Here is a 22,492-nt window from a genome sequence, read left to right as displayed (position 1 = left end):
AACGCTTTTCCTCATCCCACTGAGCTGCAGAGTGTAGTCCACTTACAAGATCCACTTGGCTCTGTAACAATGTCGAGCAGTGTCCCTAGCCACAAAACACACAGAAATATAACATCTCTGTGATCCCAGACAGCGAAAACATTTGGAAGGCCATGGCAGAACCCACATCTGCCCTGTGCTGGATTGGCAACCAGGAGAATCGAGCCGTGAGGAATGTCACCGTAGTAGAACCTTGGGTTCTGTTCAGTCACTTTAAGGAATTCACCAAATCCATGAAATGTTTTGAAATCAAATTCTTCTTGGAATATAGGGAAACTGATTCCTCCAGTGACTCTGATGTGGTCTCTTGGCAAAGCCGAGGCCCAGACTCAGGACGGAGAGGAAGGACGTGTGCACAAAGTGCATCCACGAGAAGTCTTTATTACACTAAAGTTACATTTCTGACCTTCTGAGGACTGGTGATGTCAAAGGAAACCCGCGGGTGACTCGCTGGGCTGGGCCGGCGTTTACTGGGTTCCTGGTGACAAAGGCAGAGGGTCAGTGTGCTCGCCTAAGAGATACTCACCTGAGAAGATGCACTGGGGAGCAGAGATGAGCAACCATAGAGGGACACGCCCTCTCGTTTCTTCAGCAAACATGCTCTGGGTGTTTTCTAAGCTGAAAAAGCAAGCTCATTCCAAGAATCCAAGACGCAGTTTTACCAAGTTGCAGACATGAAGATTCCATGTTCAGTTTGTTTTCTAGTTTCCCTATCAAGGTTCTTACTTTACCTGGTAGCTTTTTTTGGTTTGTTTGTTTGTTTCTTTGTTTTCCTTTTTAAACATAAGATATATATGTTCAAATAACACGTCCCTTCTAAAAGAGCAAACGCAAAACACAAGAGCTGAGTGGAAATTCACCACCCACCGCCCGTGTCTCCCATGGCACTGTGTGATGCAAGTTCCTCATTCAGAAACCTTCTAAACCAACCCTGGGCTGCTCTCCAAGGCCAGCGACGTAACCCTAAGATGCTCTGAGCGCAAGCCTGGCATACCTGTAAGCCTGGGACACAGAAGCAGGGGAAGCAGGGGTCCAAACCAGCCTGAGTGACCCTGTGAGAAGTTACATGCAACCCCAGGCTCCCTGCCAGCCTTCGGGGGAGCGGCTCAGACTGCGGGGCTCAGCGAGTGCAGGGACCATCTTAAATAATGCAGTGGGTGGGATGAATTATTCAGCGGTGGTGGGAGGCTGCGGATCCTGAGTGGGGAATAGTCTCGAGCCGCTGCGTGGCTTCCATTTACAGAAGCCCAATAAGGAAAGGAAGCCTGTTTGGCAGGTGGAGCGGCTGCCAGGGTCTCTCTGGAGGGCCCCTTCCGAAGGGAGCATGGGGGGGGGGGCGGTTTGCAGTTATTTGCTTCTGTTTGCACTGCTGGGTTGCACAAATGCACTGCCGCTTTCTAAATTTATCAGGTTTATTTCTGTTTATCTCAACAGGAGGAATGGATTAGTGGGGAAGGCACAAGCCAAGTTATGAAACATTCATGTGCCCTCAAAAATGGAATGGTAAAGAGACAGAATTGGGGGGGAAAAACAGAAAAATTGACTGACGGCAAGTGAAGGCCCCAGAAGAGGAGAAGGAAGGATGCCGTTCGTATTAAGACTCACCCAGCTACAAACCGTTCATAAAGCCCACGGTCTTATACTAAAATAGAAAGATTCACTTGTCCCATAAGCTGATTGTGATTTTCAGCCAAAAAAAAAAAAAAAAAAAAAAAGGAAAACCTTGAGCGTTCTGTCCTAGGGCGTGTCAGCCACAGTACACCTGAGCTCTCTCTGCCACCGCAGCAAGCACTTACCTAGTGATCGGTGGCCATGTCTGGTATGCTGACCACACACCCCATCATGACAGACGCCAGCTGTGAGGAGCGGTCACGCTTGGCATGGGTCCGTTTGAATCATCTCCCTCTTCCCTCTGATTTTCCTAGACATGTTAACACCTGTGCAGGGCTCTGCAGCCTAAAATCTTATGCCTCCAGCCACGTTGACTGTGAAGTGTCTTAGGGTACATCTAAAACACTGGAGACTGGAGGGGAGGGAAACTTCTGCTGTAGACAGCAGGGCATTTGCTCCTCAAGGCCTTGCACCTGGTGCTGATCACTGCACCCCCAGAAGCATAAGAAGCTTGCTCACACTGTGGGTACAGGGGGCAGAGTTTAGGCAGCCTCTTAGAATCGGGCTACCTGTGTCTACAAGACCGTTTACCCCACGCGGGTCACCTGGGGAACGTGTGAAAACACCGCTTCTTAGGTCTCATCTTGTCTAGTCAGTCTGGCAGGGTCCTAAGACCTTGCACACACACCCCAAGTGCTTCCTGGAGTGTGCTGCACTGAGAAACCAGGGTACCAGGCATGGGTTTCTATAGGTGCCACGCATACCTCATATTCAACAAATATTCTTTAGGAATTCAGGCATCCAGCATTTGGACACACACCCCAAGTTTCTATAGGATGTGGCATGAATCAGAAGTATACTTTCCTAAGACAAAACCCCTCGGAGCTGAAGACATGGCTCAGTGGTTAGGGGCATCTGCTGTACCTGTGCACTAATCTAAGTCCCCATCCTAGCAACTTCATGGAAACTCACAATCACCCATGACTTCACTTTCCAGAAGTTCTGACACCCTCTTCTTGTCTCTCTGATGGCACTGCACACACAAGATACACATGTATACATGTGGGCAAAGCACTCACACACATGAAACAAATATATCTTTAATGCTCTGAGACTCTGAGAAGACCCCACAAGGGGAAAGGCTGAAATGAGGTTAAGCAAAAAAGAGCTCCAGACAATTAGGGGGGTTACGTGGTTCTGAAAGCCTGTGTCTTGCCCCATGATAGAGCTTGTCCTCTTCTGTGGTGACCCACAGCAGCCACTGACCCACAGCAGCCACTGTCCCACGGCAGCCACTGTCCCACGGCAGCCACTGACCCACAGCAGCCACTGACCCACAGCAGCCACTGTCCCATGGCAGTCACTGTCCCACGGCAGCCACTGACCCACAGCAGCCACTGTCCCACGGCAACCACTGTCCCCTGGCAGCTGGCTGCAGGCTGCCTCACAGCTAGAGAACTCAGATTAGCCTACAGTCTCCTTAGACTGTGACCTGGGGGGGTGGGGGTGGGAGGTCTACAAAGCGCAGATCAATGCAAGGTTGGAGAGGACCAGAGGACTCTTCTGAGAATACATGAACTATAACACCCTTCAGGGGACAAGCACTCTGAGAGCAGTGCCCATCACCCTCCAAAGACTCCCAGACGTGGCTGAGACATGGCCTTCACAGAGCACTGCAATGTCCCCTTACTTTGCCAGGCATTTGGTCACAAGAGTAACCTGCACACCACGCTTGCAGCTGCGGTGGGAGTGGGGAGGCCCCTGGACCACCTGTGTCCTTATCAACCTGTGATCCCATCCAGGCTGAGCCACCAAGACTAGACACACACACACACACACACACACACACACACACACACACACACACACACACACAGCCTGCCCTTTGCTCCCTTTGATTGCCAACTCTTGGTCACCAGGCCAGTGCTTCTAAAAAAAAATGCCTGCTTCCTTCCCTCCACTTATAAAGCTCCAGATCCATGTGAAGATACACAAGCCAAGGATCTGCTTTCCTGAGGAAAACTGACCTCTCTGACCTTTCCCTTGGCCTGTGTTCTGTGGGTGCGCTGTGCAGTAAGAACTGGTAATCCATCCCTGAGAACCGCCTTCGTTTGTGCCACAGTTCCCCCACGTGTCTCCTCAGCTGCCTCCGTGTGTTCCCCTGACATCACTTAGATCCCAAGCTACCTAACTAAGCATCAGCCAGAGTCTCCTACCCACGTAGAGCCTGGGGTCTGTGTCACTGGCAGAATGCACACAGGCAGCTGAATCCCAGAGGCAGGGGGGAAACACAGCCCAGGGGTCCCTGGAAATCTAAGTCAGTCCATGTGTACAAAAGGAATGATCCCAGCCACCAAGGCACACGCGCTGGGTGCCGTCAACACAAGCCGACAGCAAGCACTGCACAGATCAAACCGTCCAGTGAGTAGTTTGGAGCTCTGAGGCAGCTTCCCCAACTAACTGGGGGCCCCAGGGTGGGATCCGCTGCAGTGTATCTTCCTAGGGTGTCACTTGTGCAGGTCAGAGAAAGTCGCTGGTTGTGTATTTGCCTAATATTTCAGATATACAATATTTTCTGCATATTTTAACTCCAACTCAGACATACAGTAACCAGTGCTGACTCTGTGTTAAAATGTAGCTCCCTGCATCCTCACAGTTCCCGGCTGGCAGTTGTAACTGTCTCACGCATCAGACACTACAGACTTATATATGTTCAATTGTACACTGAGCCTCCATGAGGACATGTAACAGAGACCGCGGAAACGCTCCACGTATGTTCACTGCACCCAACTCTCCCACCCCTCTCAGCAAGCTCCGTCGATGACAGCTCTAACCTCCACATGGCTCCAGACATATTCCTGACGGGGGACTCTTCCAAGTCCCAGCAGGGTCTTTCCCACTGTGAACCTCATGGCCGTGGACCTCACATGCACAGCAAACCACCTTTAGTCTCCTGCTTTTCAAACCCAGCCCCCAGCATCCTCCCGTGAGACAAAGTGCCCAGGGGCCCAGTGTCGATGTGGGCTGTGCAGAGTCCAAGCAGCCAGGACAGTGGATCCAGCGTGGGTCCTAGAGACTTTTGCCAAAGAGAAGGAACAGCAAGTTGCATGTTGCTCGTGACTCTGTTGGCTCAGGCGAACGTCTCCCCAGTTACGATACATCCTCCCAAACCATCAAACTGGACTTACAGCCACCGCCATAGGAAAGCAAGAGATACTCCCTCCCTGGCCGGCTGCTTGAAGCAGAGGTGAAGACTGGCCCTTCTTCCATCATGAATATTCAACATGGGCCTACCGCAGGGTTTGCATTTTTAAATGGCAGGTGGGGGTGGGGAGCGGGGAGAAAATGCCCAATTTGTTCTACATCACCTGATAAGCATGGCCTCTGCTGCTGTGCTGTTCCTGAAGGCTCACTTCACCAGGTTTGGGAGCGAGAGAAGCAATCTCTGCAATAGAAAATTTTTTTGGTATAATACATGATTTAAAAAAAAAAAAAAAGAAACCAGGTTGCATAATCTAATAATTAATTAGGATTGCTAGATAAGCACATTTGCTCCTCTGTAGTTCTGGTATAAAATAATCTCTGCAGCTTAGGTCTGGGATGTCCCTCAAGGCCCATGTGCTACAGGCTTTCGGGACGACTGGAAGTAATGGGTCCTTTAAGGGGCGGAGCCTAGGGGGAAGAGGTTAGGTCATCGGGAAGATGGCCTTAAAGAGAATGTTGGACCTGTCCCTGCCTGGACTCCAGGGTGCAAGATTCACCACAGGCCCAAGCCGCCAAAACATTAAGCCAAAATGAGTCTTTGCTCCTGTCTTTGGCTGCCCAGCTCAGTGTTCCACAGGTGATGGAAAGGCGGCAACAGAACGTGAGTTCACAGCTGCTCACCTCTTCACACATTACCTAAGTCCAGAACTCCGTCCTTCATGCATGTGCTACAGCGACAAGGGAAGCTGGCCTGAAAACCAGTTCCTTTCTGCACACACAAGATGACCCATGACCTCGGTAGCCGGCCAAGGAAGATAAACACAGGCCGTGGCAGGGCCTCGGGCAGAGAGGATTTGCCAGCCCACGTGGCTGAGACTCCCTTTCTAAGTGCTAAGGAATGGCCTGTGCCACCTCCCTCTCACCTCGCCCTTTCAAATCCTGCTACTGCGACCATGCCTACAGAGAGTCCCCACCCCGTTGTGACTACATAAAATGAGACTGCACAAAGACTTCTCAAAACTAGGGGTTTTTTTTTTAGCCTTCCAACAATCATCTGGTCTAACCAATGGGGGACAGAGCTCTATGTGCCAGTAGTACTTAAATCCTTTGGAAGAAATTGGCCACAGTAGGTTAAAAGGCCATCTGATAACTTTAAAGGAAAAGTACAGGGAAGGAAAAGCCTTGAAAGTTATTTTTTTCTTTTTTAACATTCATCCTATTTAAGCTTTAAGCAGAGAGGGGGATCTTTACTGCTAAATCTACTCCTAAATCTAAAACTTTTCCTAAAACATTATCCAAACACGGGTCGCTCCCAGTGCCCAGGTTTTCCTGCTTGAGAGGCTGGTGTGGCCAGCCTACATGCCTCCCTCCGAAGGCCTTTCTGTGCCGTCCCCACCCCCCCACCCCTTCACCCCCACCTCCTTGCCCCCGACGCCCCTGCCCCCACCTCCACCCCCCTCCCCCACATTCTCCACCCCCGCCCCCCCACCCCCACCCCCACCGCCAGGTACTCACGTGCAGCCCTAGCTTCTTCCGAACTGTACCCGTAGTTTTCCTTTCCACTTTTTAAGCTCAGCTTGGGTTCTGCTTTGTTTGTTCTCACGGCTGCAGATTTCCTGGAATTAGATCATGTGGGTTACAGCTTCTTCTCAGCGGAGGAAGGCAGCCTGTGTGCTGTTCCTGCTCACCAGGGAGAGGGCGAGAGGGAGGGATGGGCTTGGCATGGCAGGCCTGCAGACTCAACTCCCAGAAGCCTCTAAGTAAAGCAGGAGGTAGCAACCCCTGACCCCTGACCCCTGACCCCAACCGCTCTGCCGGCCATCACACTTTCTGGTGCCGCCTTCATGTTGACAACAATGGCAAAACCGAAAGTGTATTCCTTTATGCAAAAGGGCGCTGGTCCCCCAAAACGAAGCAGGGTTAGGGTTCAGCTTCACAGGGGAGCAAAACTGGGCAGGGGGTGGCCAGAGAAAGAAGAGCGTTCATATTTGACTCCTAAGAGCATCTTCTAAGGAAACAGCATACTTTATAGGAAGCTATGCCTGAAAGGTGGATCATGGCCAAGCCACCAGCAACCCCAGGGCCAACGTGCATGCGTGTGTGCGTGCGTGCGTGAGTGAGTGAGTGTGTGAGTGAGGAGTGACGGATTCCCAGGCTGCCCACAATGTTGGGCTAGATAGATAAGAGGCTCTCAGAGTCCAGGACACAGTGGGCACAGTGGACACTGGACTGCTCTTGGACGATGGCGGCAATAGTCCAAAGCTGGACACACACCTACCCTGTGTGGCCTGGTGCTCACTGCTGCAGGGATGGCACAGAACCCTGAACAGCATGGGCACTCACGCTCTCCACAAGGACACATGAGAAACTCAGGGAACTGTGTCCCCTCCTACTGGAACTGCCCAAGCTCCACAAAAAGCTAGGGAGAGTAAGTGCCACATGCAGCCAGAACATGGCATTTGTCGCTGGGAAATGTGCCCATTTAGATGACAACGTGTGGGCGGTCCTCACAGTAAAAGGCTCTAGAGAGCAGGTGCGTGTGAACGGGCACCTGTGAGGATTCTGTCTCTCCAACATTACGTCGATCTAATCTTAAGGTGTGGGGAGAGATGTCTGAAGGGTGTCACCTTCCGGGGACAAGAAGACAACAATCTAAGGGAAGTCTGGGAAGAGCTTTGAGGGACAACACACTCGCTAGTTCTGAGTTTTGGCAGAAGCCACAGAACAGGTGCTTGGGAACACTGGCCATGCTGGGCACACTTTCCTGTGTTCACAAACACTGGGCATGCTGGGCACACTTTCCTGTGCTCGGGAACACTTTCCTGTGTGCACGAATACTGGGCATGCTAGGCACACTTTCCTGTGCTTGGGAACACTTTCCTGTGTGCACGAATACTGGGCATGCTGGGCACACTTTCCTGTGTGCTCACCAACACTGGGCATGCTGGGCACACTTTCCTGTGCTCGGGAACACTGGGCATGCTGGGCACACTTTCCTGTGTGCACGAACACTGGGCATGCTGGGCACACTTTCCTCCACTTACATTTGTGAATAAGAAGGTTATGAAGCCTATTACACTGTAAAGCAAATCTATACTAATAAAAGTGTTTAGGGATGTTTTAAGTGCACATGTATGTGTCTGTGTGAGGGTGTGAGCGTGTGACTGCACGTGCCCATGGTGGTGAAAAGAGGCTGCCTGGTGCCCCAGGGCTGGAGTTAGAGATCATGAGCTGTCTGGCATGGGTAATGAGTTCAGGTCCTGTGCAAGCAGCAAGTGCTCTTAACCTCTGAGCCTTCCCTCCCGCGCCTCTGTAAGTATTGTTTTAACTCCTAGACTGCTTGTTGATAGACTTATTTAAGTTTCTAAAGCAGAAAAAAAAAAAAAAAACAGACAATAAAAATACATATAAGCCTTTCCTAAAATAAGTAAAATAAAGCCGTCTGAAGAAAAAGAACCCACCAGGACAAAGTGCTATTTGTTAGGCCGGTATTTGTTAGCAGAAGTGTCAGACAAAAAGGACACACTGTGAGAACGGTCACTATCATCCCAGATTGTACAAAATGCCTATACACACGCATACGAACATAAACATAGGGGCCAGGTGTGGTGACGCACGTCTTTATTCCCAGCACTTGGGAGGCAGAGGCAGGCGGATCACTGTGAGTTCGAGGCCAGCCTGGTCTACAAAGTGAGTCTAGGACAGCAAGGCTACACAGAGAAACCTTGTCTCGAAAAACCAAAACAAAAAACAACAACAACAAAAACAAGAAACAAACAACAAAAAAAAAAACCATAGGGAACAGTCATTTTCTCTAGACAATGGATCCATATGACATTAATGTTGTTCATCAGACTTACCTGTCTTTAACTTCTTTCCTACACTAAGTCTGTACTAAATCGTCAAAAAAATATGCCTGGTTATTTTCACACAAAAATCGCAAGTGGCTGGAGACAGCAACACGGACGAATGGAAGAGGAGTGGCAGAAAGCCACCCAGCATGCCCCAGGACAGGGCCATCCATTCTAAGCCAGGAGCTGCAAAGAGATGAGGGGCGTGGCTCGGGGACTGACCCCTCTGTCAATATCCCTGACTCTTCCACGGGGGAAAGGTCAGAGGTTATCTACCTCAGAACCCTCAGCCTCCTGTAAAGCCATGATGGGAAACCAGTAAGACTGAAGCCTGTGCAAAGCTCAGAACAGCACCCAGCTGTGGGTGACAGAGAGAGGGGGGTCTTAGCTGTCGTCATGGCTACCCATGGTTACCTCGCTCTTCCCTAACCTCTCATGAGACCCAGAAGGGCAGTCTGCACACTGCTGCTGGGTAATGCCTGAAAACATAGCTGCCTCTCTCAAAGCCTGGTGTTTCCCAGGGCCGGAGGGCGGGTGCAGAGAGACGCTCCCTCCTGTCCACGACACTAAGCACAGACAAAATGGGCTTTGAATTCAAGAGCATAGAAACTTTATATTATCTAAAAGACATTGACTACTGGGTGTGGCTGCAGACCCGCTAAACTGCTGCGTCTGCGGCTGTGATTCTAGAAGTACTGCAGAGATTCACAGAAGCTGCCTGTATCCCTGTGGACACACAGTCTGCCGTGTCCTCCTGTGGACACACAGGCTGTCATGTCCTCCTGTGGACACACAGGCTGCCATGTACTCCTGTGGACACACAGGCTGTCATGTACTCCTGTGGACACACAGGCTGCCGTGTACTCCTGTGGACACACAGGTTGCCGTGTACTCCTGTGAACACGCAGGCTGTCATGTACTCCTGTGGACACACAGGCTGTCATGTACTCCTGTGGACACACAGGCTGTCATGTACTCCTGTGAACACGCAGGCTGTCATGTACTCCTGTGAACACGCAGGCTAACGTGTTTTCCTATAAATCTGGATTTAGTTCCCTCAAAGGTGTTTGCAGCCACTCCGGATGGGATGGGGGGTGGGAGAAGTTTTTCACGCCTGTCCTCTCAGAGCTAGGACAAGCTACTGACAGGGCCTCACTTATTTACCAGAGCCATGTCGCATGCCTTACAGGCCTCTGTCTGGCTGGGCGTGCTTTGCTGCAGCACCCCTCAAGTCCCTGTGCAACCTCTGCATGTGTATTGATGCAAAGCCAGCAGACAATAGTCACAGTGCACAGTGTCCTCTGGTGGGGAACACTGGAAAATGTCAGGTGCTTGCAAGTCTGAGGAAGTCCAGTGTAAACAGCCGCCCACCTGTACTGAGCTCGCTCATTCTGCAGGCAAAGTTGCTTTATGAGTTTGTGCCTGGCATACACCACTCAGAATATCTGCATTTAGAACTTACTGAGTAACAGAAACCCCAAGCCCTACGGTCCCAAGCTTGAGTGTTGCCATGGTCATTTGGTTTTGTTTTGTCAAAAAGATGACGCAGTTTCCAACTTACCTTATTTCATTTTGATAACTAGATTCTGAAAAACAAAAGAAGAGGGGGGGAGAAAATTCCCATTAGCAAAAGGAGAATAGTAGCTCCAAAAATAAACTCCCACTAATTTTTATTGAATTCCTAACTTTGACAAACTTTACTTTGACCCAGTCCATATTCAGATTGACCCTGCACTGAACTGGTGAATGACCAAGCCCACGAAAAATAGGTTTGGTATCAGAAAAATAGATACTCTGTAGCTGCTTGAGAGATAGTAGGTGCCTCCTTTTGTAGCTGGTGAGTACTGACTGAGTCTGATACCCAGGGCTACACTGCTGCTCACTGTGTGCCAGCCCAGCAGGACCACGCAGGGCACAATCTCATTTGACAACCGCAACAGCCCAAGGTGCAGACACGGGTGTCACTGAACCTTAGCAAGAAGGAAGAGTTATGCAGGTACGTCTGACTTCCTTCACGCTAAGGTTCACTTTAAATCAAGTTTGTATGTACAAATAGCGTCAGTGCATACCATTGTCACACCACACATGCAATGCTGCCATTCCTTCCCTAGCCAATGGCCTCACTCAATGGACTCTCAGACTGAAGGGAATCCAGAATCCATAGCTTTAAACCACACACCAGGTCTGTGTGCAGAGCTCCTGTCTCCTCACAACCTCGCTCTCACAACCAGGACAAGCCCGGCTGTGGCCTGGAAAATCTCCATTTGCCTTATTGGTTTCTTAAGTAATAGTCTCGCCCACCTTCATCCTAACAACATCATCTGACTCCACTCTCAACCCAAGGGCAGAAACTCTTATCTGCACTGCAAGGAACTCTGGCCTCCCCCAGTGGTGTGACAAGCCACAGGCTCCCACCCAGGCGGGGATGGGTGTGGGTTCTTCTCCTGACACTGCCATTCCAAGGCCTCTGCATAGAGAGAGTAGGACCCTCAGCCGTCTTCAGTCAGTTCTCATTGAACCAGAGGCATGTGCAGGGTTCCCCAGATGCCAGCAAAAAACACCCTCGGAGGAGGGGGTGTTCAATTCTACAAATTGAAATTATCATATTGGGAAAACTCAGAAGGTCACTGATTTTTGCATTTATGCTAATATGTAGAATAATTTTGCCACGGCCCCAGTCTAGAGAGAAAGAAATAGCTCACACCGGCATAGGCTTTTCATTTCAAACTTACATAAAGGACAAAATATAAGATATATCACAGGAATATTTTTAAGCCAGGGTCTTACTATGTAAGCACATTAGCATGTAACTCACTGTGTAGGCCAGAGTAGCCTCAAAGTTGTGGGAATCCTCCAGCCTCAGCTTCTGGAGTACAGAATTACACACATGAGCTCCTGTACCCTGCCATAATGATCATTTTTGTGGCTGGAGAGATGTCTAGGGGGTGAAGGGCACAGACTTCTCCCCCAGAGCATTTGAGTCCCAGTATCCATGCCAGGTGACTTACAAGCGCCTGTCAGTAACTCCAGGTTCAGAGAATACTAAAAGAATTTAACTCCACTGGCCTCTCCATCCCCTCAGAGCACCCACATAGAGACTTAGCAGCACGGCGTAGCTCTTCCCTTTCCGAGCCGCCCCATCAAGTAGCCGCTGATTTCACTAAGAAAGCGGCACTGGTGGCTACATTCAGCTGCCTCCTTCAGTTGCTGCTTCGAGCCTGTTGTGGGATTTTCTCTCCTGCTTTGGCCTGTGGGGAGCAGAAACCATGCTGTTCCAGCCCATACTTCCCAGAAGTCGTGGTGGGGCATCCTGCAAATTGAGCACTTGCAGTTTACACATCCTACACTGAATATTGTGGCTGCCCAGCCAGTCTGTTCCATCCAGCACCGCCTAGAAATTATCCCAGTAGAAACCATCTATTAGGACCCCAGGGGGAGGTGAGGGAAGGGCCAGGTAGCCTTCACTGTCCTTGTCGCCTGCGGAAGGTGTCTTTGAACACGGGAGGAAAGGGCACCATGGGCAGGTCCTGCAGAGCAGAGACAACTAGGCCAACATCGCTTGTCAGCATCTGCAGAGCCAGCTGCCAGCGTGTGGGAAAGGCCTGGGAGCTCATCCTGAGGGATTCAGGTAGCAGAATCCACACACAGGCACTGGTGTCACCAGGGTCAGCAGGGGACCCCAAGATTCCAAGCCTTAATATACATTCTTAATTTTCATAACTTATCTATAGAATGATGTTTATAGAATAGAAAAAAATCACCTAGGCTATATGGAATAGTGTCTAGCAACCAGCCTCCTTACAGCGCTACTATGGGGCATACAGGATCCTAAGAGGAGGAGAAAATCCCAAACGTCAGAGCCTAGCCGCCAATTCCACGAGTGCTATGTCAAACATCAGCAGCCGAAGGCCCTGTCCAATCCACCTTCTCGATGAGACGGAAGACACCCCAAGCACCCTCATTTAAAATGCAGCACGTGGAGTATGAGGAACGGGCACGCCAGGCAACTCCTTGGCCAAACCAGACCCTCACCTTGAGTTCGATAGGCTTTCACTGCTCCCCAACTTCCACTGTGCAAGGAATAAAATTCACCCCACGTCACAAGCCCAATGCACGCAGGAACTACACAGACCCTGTGCTGGCACGTCTCACTGAGACAAATATCAGTAGAAAACACACAAAGTGCTCACAATGCAAGACAAGTGACAGGAACCCAAACACCAAATCTCTGCTTTTACAAAATAATAATAATAATTTAACTATAGAGAGTGTTCAACTCAGATAAAAGACAGAGATTCAGCAGTTAGGAGGTCTGGGCTGTCACACGTCATGTTGTCCTTAGGCACTCAAGTTTCAAACTGTCAAACTCCATGACAGACCGCATCGTCCTAGACCCGACGCCCAGACCGGCTGCAGCTTCCACACACTGTGAGAACCTCAGCTGACTCCTTCACAAAGCATGACAATTTAGCATGTGCCTTCTTTTCCTTTCTACCTCTGCTGCCACCCTCATCCACACTGGGGCATTTTAAACACAACAGGATAGGAAACTGTCCTGTAGTGTATTCTGACCAGTGTTGTCGCATTTTTTTCTTTTATAATATATTTTATTAATTTATTCATATTATATATCAATTGTTATCCCTATCCCTTGTATCCTCCCATTCCTCCCTCCCTCCCATTTTCCCCCCACTCCCCTCCCCTATGACTGTGACTGAGGGGGACCTCTTCCCCCTGTATATGCTCATAGGGTATCAAGTTGTTGCATTTTTAATGACATATCACCACAATTGTCTGTCCCTGCCAATAAGGACAGGAGTCAAGTGACCCAGGCTAGCATGAAGGTCATTCAGTGCTTCTCAGACGTGGAACAGCCTGGCTTCTGGGCACGGTTCTACGAGTCCTGGAACAGTGATTCTCAACCACCCCTAACGCTGTGACCCTTTGCACAGCTCCTCATGTTGTGGTGACCCCTCCCCCAACCATAAAGTTATTTTCATCGCCACTTCCTAACAGTAACTTTGCTACTGTTGCGGACCTCAATGTAAACGCCTGATGAGCAGAGTGTCTGAAATTCAGTCTCCCAGGGGGTCATGACCCACAGGTTGAGAACCACTTCCCTTGAGCCCCGGCCCTCTCTTCCCTGCCTCCTTCCCATGGCGTAGTTTTGTTTTGCTCAGCGTTGACATTGACTCCACCCCAGCTCATAAGGCAAAATGGGAGCTAAAAAGAATATACATTTGTGGGTACCGTGTGACACGTTGACATGAGTAGGCACCGGGAAATTACCAGATGGAGCTGATCCATACATCCGTCATGCCACACAGGGAAAACACTGCGGATCTCTCCTCAAGTCCTGCAACACTGTGACTAGTACAGGTCTCCAGAACACGCTTGCTCTAGCCAAGGCCTTGAACCCTTTAACCAGCAGGTCCCGGCCCCTCGGCCTCCCCTCTGCAAACCACGATGACACTGTTTCTGTGCATTCGGTTGTTGAGGTCGCCACAAACAAGCGAGACACACACACTTGGCTTCCTGTGATTTCTCTTCCCTATTCCACTTCATCGTCTTACCCCAGTCACGGGATTTTCGTGTTTCTAAAGGTTAAATGATATCCCCTTATGTGAATAATGTAAGTATACATGCATGCACGCATGTAGGTATGAGTGTTCATGTATTCATTGTGTGCATGTGCATATTTGTACATGTGTGTGTGCATATACATGTTTGTGTTTATTTGTGCACATGTACATGTGTATGTTTGCATGCATGTGTATGTTCATATGCATGTTTGTGTGTTCATTTGTGCATGTGTGTATAGGAATGTTCATATGTATGAATTATGCTTATATGTATGTGTAATTGTGTATATATTCATGTGTGTGATTGAACATATGTATGTATATGTACACACGAGTGTGTGTGTGTGTGTGTGTGTGTGTGTAATACTGCCTTTACACACTTATCAGTTGATGGTCACTCAGCCTATTTACATATCTTAGCTACCGTGAACAGCTCTGCAAAGAACATGGGAAGGCGTATGTCTCTGACACACCTGTTTCATTTCCTATGGATGTTTACCCAGCAGCAGGAGAGCTGGATCATGTGTAATTCCAATTTTAGTCTCTGAAGAACCCCTATACTGTCCTCTATGGTGGCCATACCTACTCACATCCCAGCCAAGAGCTCTCGCCCTGTCCCTGTGTGCTGACCGCCATCTGTCAGCGTGGTATGACGTCTCTCTGTGATGACACTCTGAAGATGCCAATAAGCTCACTCACTTCAACTGCTTGTGCCACAAAGTCAAAACCCCACAGAAACTTACATGGAACAAAAATACCTTTCTTTTCTGTCCTGGAGACACAGCAGCAGAATATTATAATCAGAGCAATGATCAGGATCAGGAGCAAGGAGAAGGCCACGGCCAGCAGGGCGATGGCCCAGGTCGGCAGCGACGCGCCCTCCTCACCAACACTATCTGCAGGAGCAGGAGGAGAAAGGCTTCAGTGACGTCTGCACCATGTGGGTTCACTGGTTGTAGTGGGCCTTGTGTCTTCAGCAGTATCAGGGCTCCCAGCCTGCTGCAGCACGGCACTCCCAGCCAACCTCCCTCCTGTGTGATAATGACTCCGTGCTCAACAGTATCTCCCACCCAGAAGTTATCAGTACATGTAACTGCTTTGTAACCCGGGTCCAATTATCAGCTGGTTGACACCTCCCACATTCCTGAGAGCTGGATAAGGGTGGACCAGCAAGGCAACTGCCAAGGGTTAGAGCTCTGACTATCACACTGGACAGCCTTCGGTTAGCCAGAACTGTAGAGAATGGTGGGGTCTGGCCACCATATTCCCATGGTCCAGGACTGCATAGCCCAAAGGTAACAGGAGCACCATAGGGAGACAAAAGACCCTGACACACAGTTGTCCCCACGCACCACCAGAGCCACCATTAAATCCATTTCTCCTGTCGTCATGTGAGCTCTCCTCGGCGCTTCCGGAGCCAGTGTTCTCAGTGTCTACTTTGTCTCTTATTTTAGCCAATAGGCATGGAGTTGAAAAGCAAAAGTATGGGGCCAGGCACAGTGGCACACACCTGTAACTCCAGCACTCAGGGAGGCAAAGACAAGCAGATCGCTGTGAGTTCAAGGCCAACCTGGTCTACAAAGTGAGTCCAGGACAGCCAAGGCTACACAGAAAAACCCTGTCTCAAAAAAACTAAGAAGAAGAAAAGAAGAAGAAGAATAGAAAGAAAGAAAGGCCGGGCATGGTGGCGCGCTCTTTTAATCCCAACACTCGGGAGGCAGAGGCAGGCAGATCTTTTGTGAGTTTGAGAACAGCCTGGTCTACAAAGGGAGTCCAGGACAGCCAAGGCTACACAGAAAAAACAAAACAAAAAACAAAGGAAGAAAGAAAGACATACAAAGGTATGTTGAGGTAAGCAGGTAATGAAATGAAATAGAAAAGGAAATTGAAAAAAAAAGGATCTGTTTTTTACAGTCATGCCTTAAAACTGACATGTTAGCTTTGCGTGGTCATGTAAATTCAAATTTTCACTAAAATTGTGTGTGATTAATATGCAGCTCCATAGTTATATAGTCTACATTTCAAGTGCCATATGAACCCAGAGAGACATTTCCACCACCCTTGAAAGTCCTTCTGGGTGACATGCTACCTGTGTGGACTATCCCAAAAGAGCCTTAAATAGCATTTCACTCCTTTGTGCCTAAGCAGGAACCACACAGAAGCCAAGTCACAGACAACCACACTGATGTATGAAACTGTGCATTAATTTCAACAAGGTCTGTCAGCCTATCTCGCTGGTAGCTCAGTGGAGAGAGGCTTGTCACTAGAAGGTTTAAAATACCAGGTTTCCTCTGAAGGAACATGGGACTTGCTTTGACACCAATGGCATAAGAGGCCAACAGTGAAAATCTCTCTTGGGTGTATTTTCCTGTAAAGCTTTGCTTGAACACTGAGCCTGTAGCTGTGGCTTGCTGTTTCTATGTCAATGTCAAATGGCCAGAATAGGAGTAGAATGTTTAGAGAGGATCACTTCCGCTCAGTATCGAGTCAAAAGTAAGCAAGAACTCAACTGCGTAAGGAGCTACAGGCAAGCAAGAACACATCTACATAAAGAGCCACAGGCAACCCTAGAAAGGCAACTCAGCAACTAACAGTGCTTGCTGTTCTTACAAAGGACCCGAGTTCTGTCCCACATCAGGAAGCCCACAAATGCCTGTAACTCCAGCTCCAGTGGTATCCGAGGCCCTCTTCTGGCCTCTGTAAGCATTGCACTCATATGAGCACATACACAAACACACAAACACATGCACACAATATTTTTAAATGAAAGCATAGACTTGTCTAAAAACAAATCAAGGGATTAGGTGCTTTAAAGAACTATATAATGTTTTTAATACTTGGTTTTGGTTCTTCATGAGTTGCTTATATTTCTTTATTTCCTTCTAGAGAATTAGAAAATGTTGGACAATTTTGAAGATGGCTTTTTTTTTAACAGCTTACATTCACTGTCATTTCAAACTGCTGTTGCTTCTGTTTATTTTTATGTATCTTCTACCATCTAAACTGGACCTAACTCCTCTGAGATCAAGTGTCATGTATTGTACCCCATATACCTGGAATGTATCAGTCATGATGGGTAGACAACGATGGATGAATAACAAAGTGGTAGGTTGGTGGATGGATGGGTAAATAGATAATTGAAAGAAAGGGAGCTGTGTGGGTGGGTAGTTGGTTAGATGGAAATACAGAAAGATGGGCGGTAGAAGGATGAGAGGATGGATGGATGGGTGGGTGGATGATGGATGGATGCATGGATGAAAGAATGGATGGATGGATAGATGGATGGATGGATAGATGGATGGATGGATAGATGGATGGATGGATAGATGGATAGATGGATGGATGGACTGATTAAAACAGCTGAGTTCTTATCTGGATCCTGCAGTGAAGAGTCAGCTAGATCTCTCCTTTCTCCATTATTAAGATATCCAGAGAAGAATTTCAGGATACATCCTACAGAAACTCCAAAGTTTCCACTTCATCCAATGTTTTGCTGAGATAAGACGGGACAGAGAAAGAAAACTTTCCCCTACACAAAGAACTATAGGCCACCTGGGAATGCTGAGAGCAGGAGAAACAATCTTCTCTAAGGAAGAGCACACAGATTGGAAACCCAAGACCAAATAGCCCTAAGAATATGTACATACAAGTAACACTATTCAAACTGAGCAGTCTGTATTTATATATTTAGGAACACACACATATGTATGTATAATGTATATACATATATGTAATGGTGTAATGACAATTAAGAAAAAGGGGGCCATGAATTTGAAAGGGTACAAGAGGAAGTATATGGGAGGATTTGGAGGCAGGAAAGGAAAGGATAAAATGACAAAAGTATAATCAAAATTTTTTTCAAATGTGTAAAAGATGGTGATGAGAGAGGAAAAAGGGTTGTACTTTCCCATCTCATACCTCCCCAGCCCCAAACTGGGGTGCTGTCTCAGGCAGTCCTCACTGTCAGAGAGTACAACCCCAAGCATCACTTGTAATGCCCACTGAGCAATCAGATCCAAAGCCTACTCCAGTGAGGCAGACTCCAGAGGGCTGCGCAAGCACCCTAGATGTTTCACAGGCCAGTGGCTGGTGACCCACACTTCGGGAATATTATTCAGGCCACTCTGCCCAGTATGGGACAAGGTCGTGCATCCCTTCCCAAGAACACAATAATGAGATTATGAAAGCCAGAGTTATGATCTTGACTCTCACAGCTCAACTTCAAAGCGGGCCTCTGTGTAGAGGCCTCCTGAGTGCCAGCTGTACTGCACTTCCTACCGGAGGAACCAGTCACCCTGTGGCCCCTGTTTACTTTCTGGGTTGCCTTTGGCCTCTGGCTCACTCACCAGTCACAAGTCTTGCTCCACCAGCTTGTTTAAACTCAAGAAATGTGTGTGAAAGTTGTGGAGGTAGGACTCATGTGTTCACAGTCACCATGGACATCCTACATATCTCTCTCTCTCTCTCTCTCTGTCTCTCTCTCTCTTTCTCTCTTTCCCTCCCTCCCTCTACCCCTCCCTCTCTCTCTCTCTCCCTTCCTCAAGTTTGCAAATGTCACAAATTTTCATAATAAGGACGCTAACTTGGGTCAGAGATGAGGTCTGGCTCCTGATGTAAAGACAGGGCTTTTTGGTGAAGTGCTTGCACTTTCTGTGTTCCTGTAACTAACCCCAGTAAGCTCCCTGATGTACCCAAGTAGACGTGAGTGAGCTGGGTGCATCACCAGTGCCTTATCTGGATGGGTAGATATTAGCGTCTCTCTCTGACACATAACAGAGAGGCTTTGCTTTCTCGGGCTGTGGCTGTCTGCCATCCCAAGAGCTTTGTGATTTCAGTAGCTGGGTTTTCTGTAACTGAGAAACCAGCTCTGAAGGCAAGCGTTGGCCTCCCATGTGCCTTTCTTTGGAGGAGTTTTTGATCTCTACGGCAGCACATACTTCGTGGCCTGAGTCTGCTAGACTTCCTAAACTCACTCAAGGGATTGGAATAATCCCCCAGCCTTGTGGGTGCAGAATTGAGGCCCTCCCACCCCTGAGGAAGTCCGACAACTCTCACAGGTAGCTCCCGGTGAACTTGAGCCCCAGCTCTTCTAGCTCAGCAGCCAAGGTTGAATGAGGTCTGCAGTTAATGAAAGTTGCATAAAACAAAACACAACATGAAGCCAGATACCAGCTGCTCTGATCTTGATGAATAATTTAGAAACAAATTACCCTTTTGCAAATGAGTCCGATAAAGCAAGGCTCATTGCTGCCCACCCACAGAGCCTTCCTTCCCCAGCCCTCTGGCAATTAAGGTGCTATCCCAGCTAAGGAAGAATTGTGCTGATGGGGAGGGCCAAGTGCCCTTGCCTTCCACTTTCCTCTTCAGAAGAGGAAGGCAGAGAGCTAATCAGTAAGATCATCTCTAGAAGGGACCAGCCAGCCAGAGCTCTGTGCTACCTCATTATCTTGGGGAAACGTGGGGATTTTGTTGTCGTTTTGGTTTGTTTTGTTTTGTTTTTCAAGACAGGGTTTCTCTGTGTAGCCTTGGCTGTCCTAGACTTGCTTTGTAGACCAGGCTGGCCTCGAACTCAGAGATCCACCTGTCTCTGCCTCCCAAGTACTGGGATTAAAGGTGTCCACCACCATGCCCGGCAAAATGTCAGTTTAGGTCTACTTGGTGCCAACAGAATTTTGTCTTTCAACCTTCCCTGCCAAAGCCTGGACCAGGCTCATTGTCTCTGAGTAGCTTATAGGAGGAGCAGGTTGGACAGGGTGATGGAGGGTGAAATGGAGCATCTGACTGAGCAACACCCCAAAAACTGACAGGAAAATGTCAGAAGAACACCTGAGGGGGCAGGAAACGCTGGACCAAGCTGAGCATCAAAAATAAGGACGGGGTGGATTACAATAGACAGAATAAAATTGAATTTACATGAGAAAGACAGAGAGGTGAACAGACACACACACAGCGACAACGAAGGCTGGGAGCAGGGCGACTTCTACAAGCCAAGGAGTACGGAGGCAAGAAGAGAGACGCAAAGAGACTCTGTCACCGCCTCCGGGAGACTCCCGTCCTCTTCTGTAAGGGGCGAGGTTTCCTGTGAGCCTCCAGGGCTGGCTGACTGAACTCACAGTCAGGAGTAGACCCCTTAGCTGCTCATGTGAGCTGCTGGGTTCACCCCCACCACTGTCCCTTCCTCCACAAAAAAAGCCAAGTGATCTTTATGTCCCACCACATGACCCCTGCACCCGTCAACCTTGCTCACAGGCTCCACGGGGCCCTTCAGTGCACACAGTCAGAGTCTCTGCCAGGTCACAGGAGATTCCTCAAACTCTCGGCAATCCTGTGGCCTCAGCCCCTGGTGCTAATCATCAACATGAGCTCTCAGCTTTATTTTTGAAAAAAACATTAAGTTGAAACTTTGTCTCTAAACCTGCAGCCTTCTTATCTTAGCAGTGGGCAAGGCTTCTCAATGGCTTCTCGGCAACTGGAAAAAGAAAACCTCTGAGGAAGCAACGTGAGAACAGGCGAGGTCATACAATCACCGAATCCACAGCTCCGAATCTGCCTTCACGACGTAAGGGCATCACCCACGTGAACACGACCAGGAACTCAGAATGTCACTCACTCCAAAGCACTCTGGCTGGCAAGGCTCACTTACCAGGCGAAGGCTGAACCACAGTCAGGTTGACAGCTAAGGACTTGCCGGCCTGCAGGTCCCTCAGCTCGGCCACACAGGTCAAGGTCCCGTTGTCCAATGGTGTAAGATCCAAGACACTCAATACCCTCATAAAGTTGCCCGGGTCCAGAAAGGAGTAGGAGCTGGAGTGGCTTACTGGGACCTCGAGCTCCCAGGAAATAACTGGGAATGGGGTCCAGCCCAGGGCATAGCAAGTCACATTACAGGGCTCACCCTTAGTGACTATAAGGTTGTTGCTAGGAATGTCCAGGGTCCCCATGACTAAAGAGAAGAAAGAGACACGCTAGAGATTGGCAGCCTTCTGATTTTCTCAATTTTAGCTTCAAATTACACCTCATGAGACTTTCTTCCCAAGCCCCAGGAAGGCTGTGTCTGGCCCGGGAAAGCACAGTTCAGGCTCTCTCCTGCCGTATCTGTATGCACCTGTTGGGCTCTTACAAGCGCGCGAGGTGACTCCCAAGAACAACGGAGAAACAAAAGCCAAGGATCACGGGGCGAGCTACATGACTCTCCTGGGGATAGAAGCAAGGAAGGAAATGATCTACATTCTTCTCCCAGAGCCTCACAAAAGGCAAATCTCTCCCCTGAAGTTTGGGTCAGTCATCTTCATTTTATAATTTGGGGGTCATAAAATCTTTTGTTTTGTTTTAAGACAAACTCTCGTGTAGCCCAGGCTAATCTCAAATATTACTCGGGGTTGGCTTTGAACTCCAGATGCTCTTGCCTCCACTTCCCAAGGGCAGGGAAGACAAGCGTGTGCCATACCACCCAACAGTAAACTTTAAAAACAATTGCCTTGGAAATTCCTTTAAAATCAGTCTCTAGTTATAAATGTCATTAAAAATCAAATATATTATAAACTGAATTAACCCAATTAAATTTCAGAATTGTTGGCTCACATCAATATCTTCCTAAAGAACCCACTTGCCCCTGGCGGCATTCATGCTGCAAGGAATCCATCTGAAAATGATGTTTCCTTATGCTGACCTGAAGGTTGGCCCCGGCACAGACACAGCCTTAGTGACATGCATATGCGTTCTAATGTTCAAACTCAAACACGCTACCAGGCACAGCCCCCGCTGCTGGGTATAGTGGAAAGAACACTGGACGAAGACTCAAGAACTCTGAGCTCATTGATGGCTCCATCGCTTGCAATAAAACCACTGAGATCAGGGGTCTTGGAGTCCCCACCTCCGCATTTCCCATCTCTTCAGGGGTTACTCTGACTAGAATACATAATCTCCAAACACTTTGGTCTCAATTCCTTTTTTGCAAAGCCACCGGAGACTCCAAAGAACTTCCTCTGTGTGGACGGTAACTGCATGAACGATTCGAAATATTCACTTAGAACTGACAGTCGTAACTCATTACACGTTGATGTAAATGAACACATTTCCACTAAGCCGTATTTTTTTAACTAATAAAATAAATAAATAAACTAAGTGGCAATGTTTATCTATGCGAATCTGTATTATGTTCAGCTAGATCCTCAAGCCAGTAGCTTCATTCCCTTGTTTCTGGAT

At 48.6% G+C, this 22,492-nt stretch overlaps 1 protein-coding gene across 2 annotated transcripts in view; it reads right to left on the bottom strand.

Moving 5' to 3' along the window:
- Positions 1-208: 208 nt before the first annotated feature.
- Igsf5 (immunoglobulin superfamily member 5) overlaps positions 209-22,492 on the bottom strand; it is a 33,679-nt gene continuing 11,395 nt past the window's right edge. The window contains exons 3-8 of one of the 2 annotated variants that reach the window (XM_051150309.1): positions 20,931-21,230; positions 15,046-15,183; positions 10,267-10,291; positions 6,370-6,470; positions 5,019-5,095; positions 209-517 (exon numbers count right to left, since the gene is read on the bottom strand). In XM_051150309.1, the coding sequence (XP_051006266.1) occupies positions 422-517; positions 5,019-5,095; positions 6,370-6,470; positions 10,267-10,291; positions 15,046-15,183; positions 20,931-21,230 (737 nt within the window). In that variant the 3' untranslated portion in view covers positions 209-421. The remainder of the gene's footprint in view (positions 518-5,018; positions 5,096-6,369; positions 6,471-10,266; positions 10,292-15,045; positions 15,184-20,930; positions 21,231-22,492) is intronic. The other variant, XM_051150310.1, reaches the window with a different exon arrangement.

The sequence above is a fragment of the Acomys russatus genome, chromosome 8 (genome assembly GCF_903995435.1).
Source record: "Acomys russatus chromosome 8, mAcoRus1.1, whole genome shotgun sequence".
Classification (NCBI taxonomy): Eukaryota; Metazoa; Chordata; class Mammalia; order Rodentia; family Muridae; genus Acomys; species Acomys russatus.
The sequence above is the reverse complement of the archived record's forward strand: the minus strand, read 5'-3'. Positions and strand labels throughout refer to the sequence as shown.